Raw genomic sequence first — 18,506 nt, forward strand, 5'->3', positions numbered from 1 at the left:
TGTGACTTCCATGCAGCCTGAGACAGAGCTTGTCACTGAGAACTACAGGTTATTTTGGATGCTATTGTGCACATGTCATTTGGGAGTAAAGTGAGCTGTGGCGTGTAAGTAAGAAATGGCACTGTGAAGGACTTCATTATTTTGTGTTGGGTAATTTGTGTAGAACCCTGTTCTGGTGTAGACGTTTGAGCTTATTGGTTGGATTGTGTGTATGTGCACTGTCGCAACTACGCATCTGTTCACATCAAATTGTACATTTGAATTCAAGTTAAATCCATAAGAGAGGAACACTATGTCTCTCCTTGCCGTAAAGATCTGATTTGTTTCAACCGTCCAACAATATTATTTTAAGAATGCTGCATTTAGTGATGTAACAAGCCCCGCTTTAATGCGACACTGAACAGTCAGAAATGGAAATCATAGCAGGGTCTGCCCGGCTCATATTTAGTTTGATTCATTTGTGTTAATTTCAGAAATGTGCAAGTGAAATTACGATACATAGCTACGAAAGCAGCCAAAAGGGAGGATAAGCTGGAACACAATATTTAAAAGCTAGCTCCACAAGAATTAGCAGTTAGTTGCTTGAAGTTGACTTTCAAGCTTTGCATACCACAAGTATTTGACTTAAAAAATAAGGAAAAAATGTTAGATTTTTGGTGCATTTTTGGGCACCATTTTGAATCCTGTAGTCTTCACAGAGCTCTAAGGAGCAGTTTCACGACATTTCACTGATTTAACTTGGGATGCTTCGAAGTGACTAATATCCTTGTTGTTTAAACGCTATATAAAATTCTGACCAGCCGACCAGTGTAATGGTTAAAATAAACAGTCAGAATTGAGCACTTTTACATTTAACACAGCTTAACACTAGAACACAAAGTCAACAGTGTCAAATTGGTTTTATGAGTGTGGCTAATAGCTAGCACCACAAGTCTTTGGTCTCTATGCAGGTTCATGTCCACATGCCTGTTAGGGATGGGCATTTCAAGCCAAAACACTGTTTGATAATCATTGGCATCTATTTGACGATTATTTGAATAATCACCCCCCCCTCCCTCACACACACACACACACACACACACACACACACACACACACACACACACACACACACACACACACACACACACACACACACACACACACACACACGTCCCATTAACAGCCTGTTTGTGTGGCAGTCATGTTAGCCAGTAGTACGACGAGGTGCTGCTCGTAGCAGGCACTGACAGCATCTGTCTCGATCGTTACGTTGGTGTTTCTGTGACACATGGAAATACGTGTAGTAGTGTGAGATTCAGAAAAGGAGACAATTGCCTGGCGCAAATGTTTTCTTCTTCTTTTGCTATTTAATGCAGTTAGCATTCTTCTTCTGTAACTTAATGCGGTTAGCAAACAGCTTTAAGACGCTCTATAGCCACTGCAGGAATGCCGTATTACAACCAGGCACCGGTAAAAAGATGATAAATTGTACTTTAAAAATTAGAAAATATACAAAATAACTCTTTGATTTTGACAAAGTGAATATTCGTAAATCATTGCCCATCCCTAATGCCTGTGCAAGTGCACACAACTTTATTTACATTTCTGGATCAAAATAATGCCAAACCACACTGCGAGATGTTATCTATCATCTGTGCTTGTTTACATCCGGGTGGTAGATTATGATATCATTGCAGTAGCCATTAACCGGAGCTACAGTCCCTGCTAATGGTGAGTTGATGTGCGACAGCTTAGACACTAAATATGACCGGCATTTCAGGCCTACAATAATTAAAATATTGATCATTTGTTCGACTGGTAACTCTGTTGCCAGCTGGCCAGGGGGGACTTAAACTTTAGTGCATTTTGAAGCACATATTTTCTAAGTTGTTCATGAACCCGGTCACCACATATAGAGTATATGCAAACAGAAACAGACTTTGTCATATTCTTTAAGTGTATAAAGTTAGACAGCCAGTCTAGCTGTTGTTGCTTGTAGCCACTGCTGTCAATACTGCCAGTGTCCCACTGCAGGGATTGGCTATCAAACTTGTGAATGTGATGTAGTTTTAAGGGGAAGCTGGTATCTCAAATAGTCAGACAGAGACTCCAGAATACTGAGGAAGACCCGAGACTGGGTTCAAGAGTTAAATGGGGCAGCGTTGAGCAACTTTTAGCCCTATATCACCCCTTTATCGACAAACTCAATTCAGTTCAAGCCAAATCCATTGAGTTATCTTAAGTAGTTACATTAATAAAATAATAATTAAATTCAGCATGAAGTGGTTTAATGAAAAACATTAACTTAGACATTTAATCAGTCTATTCAAGTTTAGCAGTTGGCATAATGTGGGTACAATTTAATTAAAAAATATATAGTTTTTCCATTAACTTATTAAACTAAAATGTTCTATTAATGCCAAATAATTCCATTTAGGCAGCTGTTTCACAGACAGGACCAGCTAAAAAACAGTTCAGATAGCTGAGTGTATAATGTATTTCTATGTAATGCTTAATGTTGTGCTGTTAGAAACACAGTGAAACTAGAGAAGCCTTATCCACTGATTCTGGTAATAGACATAAGAAAAATCTCTCTGTAACAAGAGCATTCAAATATGGAAAAATACAAGAACAAAGGAACAGAAACTTCACTGCCAAAAATATGAGCCAAGAGAAGACACCCATGTGTGCCTTCTTTTAGTAAAAGTGTTCTTTGAAAAAAAATAATGGAATGTCCAAATACAAAGTTAGTTCAATCAGACAGCACATACAACGCACATGAAACGTGCGATAAAAGACACCTATTTTTTTTTTTATTTGACTCAAAGGGCCTTACATATGTTTTGATTTGGTATGAGGCACACAATTCAAAAGGCAGTGATGTCATTACACATCATGCTACACAAGAGGTTTCGCACAGCAGGAGCTGTAATTCAGGTGCTTTATATTTCACCAGGACTGCCCATATATACGTACAGTATGTTTGCTTCCTTGCTAAACTGTAATGGCTCACACAAGTCCATAGAGTCAACACAGATGGTGTTCTGCTTTGGAGCTGCTACTGTCAGTGCAATCACTCTAATCAAGTTGTCTTTAATAATTGCTGTCAATTATCAAATTTGTCATTTCATTATGAATTCAGATTTCTAAATTGAGTTTAGACAGACATTTTTTTGTGTGTCTGGGACAGATTTGTCGAAATATAATTTTCCCTCTTACACAACCTGTTCAAGATGGAACTGTAATCTTTCTATTTTGCCTCACCTTACAAAGTGTGCAGGAAGTTGTATTAGAAGCTTAACAGAGGTAAAACAGAATCTGCCTAAATGCCAGAGTCAGCGGGGCAGAAAAGTGATGCACGAACTCCATAAAGCTGTGTAGGATCACACTCGAGGACAGCAATGATATGGGCCTGTTTGATTCAGTGTAGAAGTACAATATGGCATAATGGCAGCTTCATTACGGTGCTCTGTGAAATGGGCTATTCAAACTGTAGACAAAGGTGAGATATCTCTTGAATGATGTCTTTGTGACTATCCATAGAAAATTGTCACAGTGTGTGCCAAGACATGCACGCAAATAAGCTGCAGCCATGCCTGAGCTGTGCTGAACTCAGCTGATCTTTCTTTTGCTACCAGGTTGATGAGATCCGTCCACCATCCACTGCTTGTCTCGTTGTCACTTCTCGTCTCCGAGCACGCCTTTGAAATGAATGAGAATGAGCTGGCTGCTTTGTGTTTTGTTTTCACTCTGAGTATAAGCTCCCTGTTTAAACAACACACAAATTGATGTGCTCATTGGCCGAGAGTTGTCAGTCGTTTGTGCTATGGGTTTTTTTCTCCACAGTGCCTCCCTGAGCCTGAATACAAATCAAGTCATCTGTTCCCTTTTTATTTAAATTGCTGTTACCTTGGAGGACGCTCATTATGATGTTCAAGCAGATACTATACTGTGATTATGAGAACTTATGCATGGCTGACCATAGTCATCTGTGCCATGTGCTAAGCATTTTTTTTGCCCTCATACCCATTGCCACAGCAAAGAATGCCATAGTAAATGTGTCAGATTGAAATACTGCTTTAACAGTGTAGGCGGATAGGCTTGGATTCACCCTCTGGGATTATGGTGAGCTTGATGGGCCCAGATGTTTCCAGAGAAGAGAAACAAATGCTAATTACTCTGCATATCTTTAGGCATAGTGCATAGAAACACAAGTTGTGAGTGGCAAATATCCTCAGTCACATCTCCTCGCAGGAACACTGCAAGTTGTATTAATTCATTTCTTGCTGAATTCTGTTCACAATCCATCGCTGCTATCGTCTCATTTGTTTTCATATGGCTGTGAGTCACAAACGGGTGTCGGGCAACAGACTTGTTACCATGGTAGTGACTGAAATTTATGTATTGTTAAGTTTGAAATATTTGGCTGTACTTTGACTGCAGTTTGAGTCAGGGGAACAGAGAATAATGTTCTCAAGCTTCACAAACATCATGCATTGTGGCGTTGCAGAGAGGGACTACATGAGCAATGCAAACCCTGTGAAAGGGATTCAGTTTCGCCTGCATGTTAGACTTAGAATAAAATTCTTGAAATGAAATGTAACTGGCTTTATTGTGAAGATTAACTGAATAGCATGGATGTTAACTCTTCTTCCTCAGGCTTTCACAGGCTTATCTGTTTATGTGCTTATGGTACATTACTTTGAACAGGGCAGACAGATCTGAGAGGGGCTGTAAGCTGTTGTATTTAGACACAACACACACAGTCGAACACTCAAGAGACCACAGGCTCTTTGTTCCCATTTCCTCTACAACATTTCAGGGCAGAGTTAAGGGCAGTTTTTTTCCACTAATTTACTTAAGCTCATGTGGTTTACAGCTGACAGGCTGCAGGGGCGGCAGAGAACAGTGTCTGTGGTCCAGGTGATTTGTCATTAGTTGAGGTTCATTAGGGCTGACAGTGTATTGTTGGGCTAACTACTGATGTGAAACAAGGACATGAATCAGGCAAATACACAGCATGGCACACTCACAGTGGTGATGATAATGCACATAGATCTTATATTATAAACTCCACTGCATTCCAGATTGGGAATGTGCCTGTTATTTAATACGGTGATGAGATATTTATGAAAAACACTGATTTTCCCTCCAACTGTATATGACTGAATGTCAGTAGTATGATGTATTTGAGATATAGGTGCGTAGTCTAAGGGAAGTCAATTTTGCCTTAGAGTCACAAAGTAGCTTGGTGTGATTCTGAAATGAGGGTTAATCAATGTTTATTGAAAGGCTGTTTAACTATCATATCCCAGTATGACCATGACAGAATTATGAAATCCAGCTCTTAAGATGTAGCTTATCCAAAATGACAGCTGGCTGACCTCATTTCAGGCGCCACCAGCAAGAGCTGATATGGATGAAAAGATTAGGTACAAGCATACAGGTATATGTATTGATGGTTGTTTAGAACGTTTCAGGCTTTGCTTCAATTCAGCTTTAGTGTGTTTTCAGCCATATTCCGTTTTGTTCTATTAAAACATTTGTATAACCACAACACAGAATAAAGTCTTCTGAATCTAACTTGTGCCTTCTCTCAGTATGCTTAGGATAGAGCCAGCATTAGTTAATTTGATACACGTTCATGAGTCATAATCAATGGTGCAAAAGCGGTGGATTATCTGCACACATTTGCTTCAGGAGCTCCACTCCAGTGTCATGCAGGTTATGTGAAACAGTCAGTCTATGAATTGGTCGCAGGTGTGAATTTGAGGGTTGATTTCCATCCGTCTGTTAGCCTTGTGACGGGGTGTATCCTTCATTCAAGTCTATGTGTGCTGGGATAGGCTCCAGATACCTGTGATATTGAATAGGACAACAGAATGTTGAATGGATTGATGGATTTCGGAGAATTTGTGAAGCATATTTTAGCCTGTTAGATCACGTGACAAATTTGTAGTACTTGAATCATAATCTATCAATGGGATATTCTTCCAATTTCTTACATCTTTAGTGCGGGAAATAACCTTATAGTCTTCTGACTGATGAAGCTCACTATGCTCAGAAATCCACGTTTGTATCTTTTTAATTTCAGACGGTTTAATGACTCATAGTGACATTCATTTCTCTGACAGCGTGGGTCATGGAGACTTACGCTCAAGGGTGAGCATTTCCAAGCTCCTGATTTTGACAAACGACACGATTTCTGTCCAGTGTTATTATTCATGAATGACAAATGCAGTTCTGCATATGAACGGGGTGAAGTATGTGTGGTGTCACTGATTGTGGCTGTTGAGTGGGTGTAGAAGCAAGTGTGATTGTTCACCTACTTGACAGGGCTCTCTCGTAAACAAACCTTAAGGAAACTGATTGATCTCAGTGGGAATGAGCAAAGAGGTTCCCCGAGTTCACTATTTAGTTTGTGTTCTATGATGTTTTAAGAGGTATGCTTTATGTGTGCTGAATTTAATGTGTTGTCACAAATGTTAATAATGTTTGCCGAAGCATAAAAATAGGAATGATACACTGAAAGAATGATTGTGCACTTGTCTTAAAAAGTTAAATGTGAGAAAGAAATGGACAAAAAGAAAGACAAAAGACTCTGGACTGGTTTACCATGACTGTGACTGACAGCTTCATCGCCTTGCTGGGCCGGGGATCCCTGATGTTCAACGAATAATCATTAACCTTTTCTTTTTCACCTGTCAATGATTAAGGGCTTGCTTCTTTTTCTTTTACCTTTAATCACCCTCTCTTTGCCTTTATGTATACTGATCTTATTTAATTTCCTTCTCCATCCCTGGGCCTTTCCTCACCTTCCTACTGCTCTAACCCTCTTCTACCCTTTCCTTCCCTGCCATCCCGACACACTTTTCCTCTCCAGCTGGGTTTGTGAAGTCGCCAATGTCTGAGACAAAGCTCACGGGGGACACCTTTGAGCTGTACTGCGACGTGGTCGGTAACCCCACCCCAGAGATCCAGTGGTGGTATGCTGAGATCAACCGAGCTGACTCCTTCAAGCAGCTGTGGGACGGAGCCCGCAAGCGCCGGGTATCAATCAACACCGCCTACGGCACCAATGGGGTCAGTGTGCTCGGCATCACGCGCCTCACACTGGAGGACTCTGGGACCTATGAGTGTCGGGCCAGCAACGACCCAAGGCGCAATGACCTCCGACAAAACCCTGCCATCACCTGGATCCGCGCCCAGGCGACCATTTCGGTGCTACAGAGTGAGTGGTCTATGTCCCGTTCGACCTAATACCTTTCACACTAAGGAATATTCAAATATCAGAATATAAAAAAAAAAAAAATTGTCTAATTATCTAAACTATTTATGCACGCGTTTTCTTTTTTGTTTTGTTTTTACCTCCTTGTCTCCTCCAAAATCCCTTGAGCATCTTGTCATGAATGACCACAAACCCAGGAATGTTCAAGTCTCTATCTACGTCTCCCTCTCTCCGCCCACACCAAACTTTTGCTCTTACTGTCTCAATTCTGATCATTATCTTTTTTCTCTGTATCCTAATTTCATCCATTTTCTTTTCTTAGATTTAAATGTGGTACTAACTCCTATGTTATCTCTTGCATTGCGTGAATTGTTTTATTTACTTCAAAGCCTTGCTTGCTCAAAATTCAGCGGAAACCCAGCGGTGCTTTGAAGTAATATTGCCTTTGATTTGGCTTTCTGACTGGGCACAGTGTAAATGGCACTGCTAGAAGACACAAGGAGGGATCCGTAAGATGTGAAGGAGTGATTCCTGCTGTCAACTCCATTCTGATAAAAGCAAATATTTTTTCCCATTTGTGTGTGGCAATCCAATAAAGGTTGAGACCACGTGAGAGCTATGAGTGTCTCATTTTGAGTGAAGATGAGGCAAAGAAATCACTTATTTCAAACAGTCTCTACAGGCATGCCTTGCACTGTGTAACCTTGTGCCTTCTCAGCCATTCAGCGTGTGAGTGTGAATCAGTAATGACATTATATCTTTCAACCCTCTGCTCTATGCACACAAACATTCAAACAAACTGAATTTCAACTGGACCCTTGTAATCTATACATGCTTCAGTGCTCTGCCCACTGGAGCACAGGAAGATGTGGAATGTTGTTAGTCATAGTGAAGCTCTCTGAGAAGCTTAGAGGAGTTAGATCCTTTCTGGCTCTTCTGATTGGACTGACAAATTTTCATTTCTGTGTGAGCTCCATGTGGTTTTATGTTTATCTATTATGAGAAGTGCAAAAGACAGCAAGGTCACTTATATGTACTTGCTCTCCACTTGGCTGTCAGTGTCTCTCTTCATATATATTCTGTCATTACTGAGAAGTGAAATGTTCTTCCATATACATGTAATGTTCAAGTGCTTACATGTATATAACAGGCTAATCAAAATAGCCTTTTTTATTAATGCTCAGTTGGAGCTGGGGAAAGTTTAAATGTCTTGTTTGGCATTTTGCTTACTTTAGTTTGTGTATGTGAAGTGCTTAGAGTGAATATCTGCAGGATCAGCATATTTCTAAAGGAAATCATATTTTCAGTAATCTAAAGTTGAATTCCCTTCCCCTTCCCAATTCCAGAGCATGCATGCATGGATCAAATCTACTGAAGATGTATCTTATTGTGTTTTCTGCATGTGCTTTAAGTGAGACCCAAAGAAATCCAACATTTAAGTTGGACCTTGTAAATTATAGGAACGGTTAGACATTTTGTGAAGAAGACTTATTGCTTATTTTTTGTCGATAAATACAAGAATATGATCATGGTATTGATATGGGAAGTATGGTAAGCTTAGCATTACGACTGAAAAGTTACAGAAACAGCTAGCCTAGCTGTGTTTTAAATTAAAATAATCACCTCTAAAGCTCATTCATTCACAAAATAATGGAGAGGCTATTTCCTGGGTTGGAGCAGTGAGTTCCCAGAAGCCTGCTGACTGTTTTCCTGTTTTAAGTCTTAATGCTAATCTTAACTTCTATGCTGCTGACTGTGGCGTCGTCATTATTGTACACAAATGAAAGTGTTATTGATCGTCTCTAAATTCAAGCCAGAAAAACACATTTGCATGTTTTTAAAATGTTGCAGCAGCTGTGGTCAGCTGCAATTAATCTTACCTAATCTAATGATAAAAAGTCTTAATGCGATATAAATCCAGAAGTCTGTAAAATAACTTTTATCGTTGTTGATTTTTGCATAAAAATATGGCTTCAACAATGCTTTAGCTGCACCTTCTTTTAATGAGGGTTCTTGAAACTCACAGGTTTTCACAGAAGTATAGTTTGTTGAGATGTAGAGTGGGTCCCTCAGTGTCACTGAACATACAAATGGACATCAAAGTAGTAAATTATGTTATATGAGTAGTTTCCAAGGTGCCTGTGTGGATTATGTTCAGCTTTATCACACATGAAACACTCTCTGCCTTTGGAATTCATTGAGGCCAACAGGAATTGGAGCTAAACACAGCTGGTTTCTCTGTGAAAGTATAACCAGCAACTCCTCAGCCACTTTTCAGGCCTACAATTGGTGAGTGTTTCATACCTAAATACATATATTTTGCATATAGCATCACTTAAAGTAATTACATAGATCTCAATGGATCATGAGTACAGATAACCATACACTTAAAAGCAAAAAGCTGAGAGCACTTTTGTGCCACTTTCGGTCAAAACAGTATGTTTCAGATCAGCTATTTGCATTGTAATGTACTACAAAAGAGTGTTGTTCATTCTGCAATTATTATTTCAAACTGCAAATCATTTTTAAAAAATGCATGATTCAAAATAATTCAGCTTGTGCTCAGGAGCTCCACTGTTTTATTCCAGAGACATGGCTGAGGGGTGCTCCACCTTTTCTATTGTATTGTGCAACAATATCCTTGTTTTAGTCTTGCCTTGCCTTCAAAAGTATATAATTCTCCCTGAATAAAGACCCTGCCAGGTTGGTTAGTATGTCTCAGCTACTTAGCTTAATTGATTTAATACGTCTTGGCAAAGTGAAGCAGCATGCAGCTTAACAAAAACAAAACTGGCACTCTAATAAGAACCAGATGATGTAAAGATGAAAAAACATATTTATGCTTATAATGAAATACCCCCTTAACAATACTATCTGACAGAGAATTGGACGGGGTAACATTCGTACTACATCATCGTATTAGCGCACCAGTAATAGAAAATTGGTGATAAGGTTTCACTACATCTTGTGTCATTTAGAACAGATTTATATCTGGTTACACTCTGATCCGGTAATACATTATTTAGCAATGACCACATTTTAGGTGTGACAAGGTGTCCTACAAACAACCTTCTGGTTAAATTGCCCGTGGACCACTGTGCCGTGTTAGCTAAATGTTAATTTATGTACCTCATGTTGTGTGGGTATGCATGTCTCAAAGATACTATTAATAGTACATGTAGTTCTGCTTAGTGGGGGAGAGAGAGATGTCAGGGGGAAGGGAGAGATATCCCTTTAGCTACTGAGTATACAAAAGTGCAAGGAGGAGGTGCCATCAATGCAAAAATATAGTCCCATTCAGCGTCAGCAACCCTGCTTTTCCCTTGCCTCCCTTTTGCTTTCCTAGTGGCCTTGTAGCAGCCAGTAGTAGGATTATGATGCGTCTCCTCTCTGCTCCTCCCCTCGGGGGCTCTATCGTTGCCATGGTTGGCCCGCCCTGGAGGAGGAGGAGGAGGAGGAGAAGAAGAGGGAGAGGGGGAGGGAGAGGGGGGCAGGGCAGAGAGGCCTTCCTGCTCACAACTCAAGGCAGAGCAAAGGGCGCCTCACTCTCAGATGACACCTCCTGCTTCCCCAAACGTCCTTGAGAAATGGACCTTGGTATTGTGCAGTAGCCAGTGGATTTAGCATTTTAGTGGCTGAAGTAATTCAGGCAGTCACTCAACAGTAATGTAAAATGTCAAAAGACTGTTGGGTGTCATATAAATCTTCAGGTCTTTAAGTACATGGCTTTTTTTACTTCAGTATTCTGATGACATTTACAAGGAAGCTTGGATGTGAGAGCCCATCCATTTTCCTGTTACTGCTGAACATTCAAATAACTGATGTAATCATCTGTAGTTTATCCTCTGTCAAATATCCTTATGAACACAGTGTGAATGTACCTCAGGAGCACAGAGATAATCAAATTAAATATGATTACATATCACCTATTTGATATAAAATGCATGTTTTGGTAGAGGTTTTACTCAGGCTTCTAATGCTTATATATTTTTAAGTGTATACTGACATTCAGCTGGAAAATTAAGCATTTATCGTCAAATTATTGTAACTGATTGTAGCCATTCAAATTCCTACTCATACACTAAAACAAGGCACTCGAGCTGCCTCATGTACTTAATGTGCTTTTTATCTATTGGTTGTTTCATTTATGTCTTCCTCGACATCCTCCCACACAGGGTGTATAAAAGCAGCATACAGCCCATAGCTATTACAACAAGGGAGGAAGCATTTAGACAGCATTGAGCCCCCCGTTCTGTGATCAGGTTTGACTGTCTCTGTCTTCCAGAACCAAAGATCAATGCCTCTGATCAGATCATCCTGTCAGCGGACAGCTCTAGCAAGCCAGTCATCCTGCAGTGTAACCTCACCACTGCTCACACTCCGCACAAGGAAAGCTTCTGGATGAAGAACGGACAGGAGATCCCCAACACACGGACAGAGCTGAGGCACACGATATACAGGTGACAATATACAGGTGGCTTTGCTTCTATGCAGTAAGTAGAACATAATCTGGGAAGGAGGTCAATGCAGACACAAAATTCCATCAGTGGAGACTGATTGAGAATTGAGCTCAAATGTATCTAAAATTTTCATATAAATAGAAGCGGTTTTATAAGAAATGTTCAAAGGAGGTCTGGAGTTATTACCACAAGAAAATATGACTGTGACTAGACTGAGATAAAGTCAGACCATAGTGCTGCCTACATTTTGTATACTCCAAAAAGTCATCAATATACTTCTTATGTGCATTTTTCCATTCACGTGGGAGAGACATCAAAGCAGCACTTACTCGAGTCATCTTCCAGCTATTAAAGCTTGGATTGGTAGTCAGATTAAGATACACTTATTGTAATACTGGTTAAAATGATCTTTATATCCCGATGGCAATCAATACATAATGTGTTCTTAAAAAAGAGCTGGAGTAAACCTGGGAAAACACCAACCAATGAGCCGGGGCGTCGTTTTGGAGGAGCTCCAATGGGAGGGGGGGGAGGGGTTAGACGGAGTGCTGAGGAAATGCTACATTCAAATTCATGCTAGTTTTCTGTGACTACCAACCCTAGCTTTAATAAATAACATTTTTAAAGTCTGACAGCAGGTTTTTTACTTTAGGTTTACTTTAGGGTTGTGCTCCCAATCACACGAACACTTGATTTACAGTAAAATGCAATACTTAGAAAACATAGGTTTTGTGTTAGGAAGTACAAATTGCCAATACAGGACATAAGACAAGTCTACTTGTGAGGCAAATTTCATTATGCTAAGTTGCTAGGTTTACTAGCCACTATTGTGTGTTTTAAAGCTGCCTGCCTTTTTAGAAGTTGAAAAAGTATTCATCTGGCTATATAATGTCACCCTGAATTATGTAATATAATTATCATATTGTTTGTGCCAAATATCTATATTTTTAAAAATAAAACCCTCTCTCAACAGATTTCCCTTACAATTTGACTCACCGTGTCGCTACTCATTAACTCTTCATAGCGACGCTGACTTTAATCTTTCCCTTTTCCCTTTAATGGGTGTTTTGTATTCTGATCAAATATCATGATGCGTCATTTTTTGATTATCTTGCAGTTTGTGCATTGCAGAATAGCTGTATCATGATATTACTGTTAAAGTGGGTCATGCATCAAGTATTGTATCATGTCAGGATACTCTGTGATTTCAGAGTATGTATGATGCAGTGCTCTTTAATTGTGATGCTGAATTTGCTGTTCATTTTAAACATCTCCTAACCCCCATATATTGGGATTAACGCTAAGGCAACTACTCGCTTCTCCGGCCATTTGATTTCCAAAAAAAATGACACAGCACTTCTCTGCCTAAAGCCAAGAATAGAAATATACCTATGCACCCAATTAGAAAAAGAATGGCCATAGCCTAAGGTATCAACTAGTCGTTAGTTCCTGCTGTCACACAGTATAAGCATTGGAGCACAAAGTTACTGTCACCCCCGTAGACATACCACAGACTCTCCCTCGCCACAAGATAAGACCAATTGGTCACTTCCTTGTCACATTACATCAGTGATACTCTGAAGATTACAGCTAAAATGCCTGTGGTGCCCTTTCCTGCAGAATCCAGAGCTGCTGTTCCGTAATATAACAACATTATGCCAGCGTTTGTCTCCCATGGCCTTGAATGCCCCTCAAGCCTTCACTGCTGTAGTCGAAAGTAATTACTAGAGTTAAACTGAAATTAGTTGACTTTATTTACTTGAGTACTTTCACTGTAAGTGACTGGTAATTTAGAGTTTTGGAATAAGTTGGTGTTTTTATTGTTTTTTTGCAGAATCACTAAACCACGGGCAGATGACTCTGGGGAATACATGTGTGTTTACACGTTTACCATGGCACCAAATGCAAATGCAACAATTGAAGTAAAAGGTAAGTTTCATTTGAAATCTGTTCTAAATTAACCTTTCCTACAAGATGGGAACAAATGCTGTTGTTATTGTTGTTTCTTTTTAGATGAATCCATTAAAAAGCGACAGCCTCAGTTTGAGACTTAACAGTGTCATGTGTGGTTCCCTCTTGGGAGATGGAGGGATAAAGGTATCCTGGAAAAGTTAACCACCCAAAGCTGTGTGAAGAGAGTCCTTGTTGACAAAGATGTTGAGATCATCCAGTGCAGCAGTGATGACAGGGCAATCCGGGGGCTGTTGTCACTCTTGGCTTTCACTGAGACAACAGTCTAGTAAAATAGACAAGCACTGCACGTGTTCACCAAAACGTGCAAACATTAAGCTCACTAGGAGCATCATTAAACCCTTTCAAACAAGGATACAATTGACAATGTAAGGCTGTAAAGAGTTTTATATTTCTGAGAAGAATCATGATTTAAGTAGAGAGTTCACAAGAATTATCTATGGCTCAAAAATCTGACCAAAGATGTACTGTGTTGGTTTCATTCAAGCTGACAGGGAAGGCATCCACTTGAATAAGGAATCTTCTCTGACAAGGGCAAGTGAAACCCTGTTCAAGAGAAGCTTGCCCGTTTGTAGTGCTTAAGCCAATTTGCTGTGGCATGGCTGCGGTGCATACTGAGCATGCCCTGCCTCTTATTCCCTGGCTGTCTTAAAGCACTGCCTGATTGCATAACATGGGTGATGACCGTGTGTGCAATGCTTTCACTGGATTGTGAGATGATGGGACTCATCGCCATTCAAACTGAAGTGTCCTAGCCATCACTAGACTGCAGGCCTGTGACTGTTGGCGCTTGCCCTCTGTCCCCTGGAGAAAGAAGTCAGTCTTTTAACTAAACTGATGATGCATGGTTTTGTCCTTTAAAAAAGCCTACATTAAATATTGTCTTAAAAATTAAAGCAACAGAATGTTTGATGTCAAAATTGGGAACCACTGGTGGACCTAAACATTTTCTTCAGTTCTTGAAAGCTAATGTCATTTTTTAAACTATTTTAAAGGTGTCAGGGATCTTTTTTTGACCCAGGTAGCGAGCCCACTGTTATACTAGCCAGCTTTGCAATGCGCTTCTGGCAGCAGTTCACTGAGATCCCTCGCCTACAGTGTCCTTGGCACACTCATCCTTGCAGGACTCGGCTCAGAGGCAACAGATGGAGGGTTCTGTGATGTTGTAGGATTAAGGCTCTGAATCCAGTCCCCGCCATCTCTGTGGCAGGCAGTGGACTTTATTGTCTGTGATACTAAGCTTACCACAGATACATATTTGGTGCCCAATTTTTCTCTAATGTTAGGGAGTGTCATGTCCATTTCTCTAAGACAATGTTTAATATGCGCACCGATAATTTAATTTTATGCTTTGTACATTTAACAACATTCATCGAAATCCAAACATGTGGCTGTATATAAAATATGGCACTTAATGTCTTTTACATCTCATGTCATCTTAATCAGCGCTTTTCTTCTCTCTCTGGCAGCTTTGACCTTGCTCCTCCTCTCACACGTTCCTCTCACACTCATGTGTCACCTCACCTCTGTCTAGCACAGTGGGATTAGTGATCATTGTAAGAGTAGTTGGGAGATTGAAATGAAGGTTTCCGCCTGTTTTAGCACCCCTCTGAGGGCTGCCTCTGCGCTGTCAGTCACTGGCATAATACAGTCTTGATAAGCACAAACGAGCTTGGCCACGCCCCGCTCAGAGAGCACGTGTGCACCATAATTAGAGCAGGGTGATGTCATCAAAGGGCTCAGACCCCTCCAGCTCCATTATCCTTGCGCAGCTGAAAAATGCTCACCCCAGGCCTCCACCTTATCCTGCTTAATTGCATGGAAGGAATTATTGTAATTTTGAGGATTAGCGGGAAAAGAAGGAACTGTTATCTTCTTGATGCTGTGCACAGTTACACAGCGTGCCTGTCTCACCTTTGGGAACAACTCTGTTCAATTGATGGATCAGTTTGACTTGGCATCTGTTGCAGTGCTCCATGGCATACAGCTGAATTTATTTAACTCATAACCTTTGAGTTCATTTTTCACTGTCACTTTTTTCATTAATCAGGGTCAATTCTCACTCCCTTTCTTCGCTCAAAATCTCTTTTGTGGAATTCACTGTGGAATTATTTTGAATGGGAACATCTGGAAGCTCAAATAACATACTGATCCCCCCTCTTTCATGACCTCATTATGTATTGTACTGAAATGCTTTATCTCTTCCAGAGTATTAGTATGCTTCTCTGGGGTTTGATGGTAATTGTGGTGGTGGGGTGGCGGGGATGGGGGGTGGGGGGACATGCCAAAACAATAACTACAAATCCAAAGAGCTAAAAAAGAGCTGTTTTATTAAGAACTGTCCTCCACTAGTCCACGCCTACATTTGTGCAAGTCTGTGTTCAGACATGGTGGAGGCTTGAAATGGATTATTTTTCTCTAATCTCAGCCAAACAGAAATCTACTGTAAACCAATAAAACCAATAATCTTTATCTAGTACCAAAAAAATACCTTTTCTTCTAAAAACATCACTCCAAAGTTACAAGCCTCATGAAGTTTTAACAGCACACCAACGTTTTTGGAGCTGTAGTCAAAAAAAAAACAAAAAAAATTGGTGCAAAATAATAAGCACAACAGAAACCCCTCTTTAATACAAGCTAAATCCCCCATCTGTCGTGTTTTAGCTTTTATTGAACGAGACTGAAAAAGGAAAACATGAGATGACTGCTAAGTAAGTGAAGAAGGGTCTAGACTGAAAATGTAGGAAATTTGAAACAAAACAAATCCAGTGAGCTTTGTGTGAGACACTAAATAGAGTTCTGATGCCACTGAAACTTAATGATGAATTGTGATGCATTCAAATTTTGAAAAAGTCTGAAAAGAGCTTGTTAACGCAGCTTTTTCTCAAAGTGATGGGAAATTCAAAGAAAACCAAGCAGCTTCAGTGAATCAAGCCTTCTATAGAGGCTCTTAATTACACTCCTCTCAGACATCTGAATATAACGTACTATTACTATAGTCAGAATAGCCAATCATGCTTGCCTTATTCATGCCATCTGTTAGGAGTTACCCCAGTCCTTTGTGGGTCTTACTTCTACCAACTCAGCTAATGATCGACTTTATTTATTATTTTATTTCACCTGTCCAGCAAAACCTGATGTCACTGGCCACAAGCGGAGTGAAAATAAAAACGAAGGAGAAGATGCAATGATGTACTGCAAGTCTGTTGGTACCCACATCCCACCTGGACATGGCGTAAAGCAGACGGCACATCCTATACGGTACGAGTAAATACACCCAAGGTTTACAAATGGATATATAGAACTATGAGACAGAAAGCTAGAAAGGCAGATAGATATCTCGGCACAGTGGAGCTCATGCTATACATCTGCTCTTATTGAAGCAGCCTCAACATGTTTTCAATGTAATTAACTTTGCAGAATGATCATTTTGTTTCAGGAAATTGACAACTCCACTGGACGCTTTTTCATCACCAACAGAGACAACTACACAGAGCTCAACATAATAAACCTGGATATAAAAACAGACCCTGGAGTATACCAATGTAATGCTAGTAACGTGATTGGAAACACTGCTGAGACCACTATACTACGAGTGCGCAGCAACCTTGCACCACTTTGGCCTTTCCTGGGTGTGCTTGCAGAAATATTAATCCTAGTAGTCATCATCGTTGTGTACGAGAAACGCAAGAAGCCAGACGACTTCATCGATGGTGAGCAAACATTTTGACTGTTACTATTAGAAGGAACTTAGAACTAATGAGTAAAGATTTCACTGTTAATGATTAAATTTATGTCATGCAATTCAAACCTTTCAGGTGTTAAAGTTTTTGTGAAGCTTTCTGCAAACAACTAACCAACTTGTGTGCTGTTCTAATGGCAATGGGAGCAGCACATTTGTTTCTGTGTTTGGAGAAGACTTAATAAACATGTGGGGGTATCAAGCTGCAGCCTGTAGCCGACTACATAACTTGATTAGTTACTATTCTTTTCACTCCTCCCTTCTTTCCAAATGGCAAACATTATCTTAACGGGTGGTAAGTGAGAGATCCTGCATGATTCTGGAGATTGTTTTATCTTTTCGTCAGTTTGTATGTTTCCACGAGTCATTCAGAAACATTACGATCTTTGCTGAAATATTGACACTGAAAATTACGGCCATTTAATCGATTAGCTTGACCCATAATATTCAACATGTTGTCACAGGTGGTATGAATTGATTTGAGACTCTGCGTTTTATCTAATCCAAATTTTAAAAAGGAATGTATTTAGACCAAATTATCTACTTTGAATACATTGGCAGAATATTAGGCAAAAACAGACAACTGATGAAATTTGATTTACAGTTAATTTGACTTCTTTATGTTTTAATTAAAACTACCAGCATGCTTTCATTCAGTTTTACACCTATTTGGCAGATGATGATGTCCTTGCTTGCTGAATACACCCAGTTTATTTTTATTTTATTCTGTAATGGGCTGAAATACAATTCTAAAAAGAAATGCAGGACACCAATCATGACTATCATAAATTTGTGAGGATGAGGAAACACTGGAGGTAAGATTAAAGTGTTTAAAGTCAAGATAGCAAAAGGGAGAATAAGATAAATTGGAGGTAATTAATAAGATAATAAAACACTAAAAGGAAAACAATTAATGTTCACCCACAAAAAAAATGGAAATACCAAAAGATAATTAAAAATGATGAATTAAAGTAAGATTAATGATTCAGTATCAATCTGAAATACAGTAAGACCCATGTTTTACATTTTAACTACAGAATGAAGGGAAACCTGTAGTCTGATGATACAGTAGTAGCATGACAGATCTACTTTACTGTTAGTATCCAAAAATAAAATAAATAAA

General features: G+C 39.7%; 1 protein-coding gene across 1 annotated transcript in view; it reads left to right on the forward strand.

The window, feature by feature from the left end:
- The window catches only part of nptnb (neuroplastin b), a 29,396-nt gene that overhangs the window by 6,525 nt on the left and 4,365 nt on the right, over positions 1-18,506 (forward strand). The window contains 6 exon segments of the mRNA XM_034679937.1: positions 6,866-7,213; positions 11,496-11,670; positions 13,505-13,599; positions 16,770-16,847; positions 16,850-16,902; positions 17,081-17,354. Of these exon segments, the coding sequence (XP_034535828.1) occupies positions 6,866-7,213; positions 11,496-11,670; positions 13,505-13,599; positions 16,770-16,847; positions 16,850-16,902; positions 17,081-17,354 (1,023 nt within the window).

Source organism: Notolabrus celidotus, chromosome 3 (assembly GCF_009762535.1).
Source record: "Notolabrus celidotus isolate fNotCel1 chromosome 3, fNotCel1.pri, whole genome shotgun sequence".
NCBI classification, from domain to species: domain Eukaryota; kingdom Metazoa; phylum Chordata; class Actinopteri; order Labriformes; family Labridae; genus Notolabrus; species Notolabrus celidotus.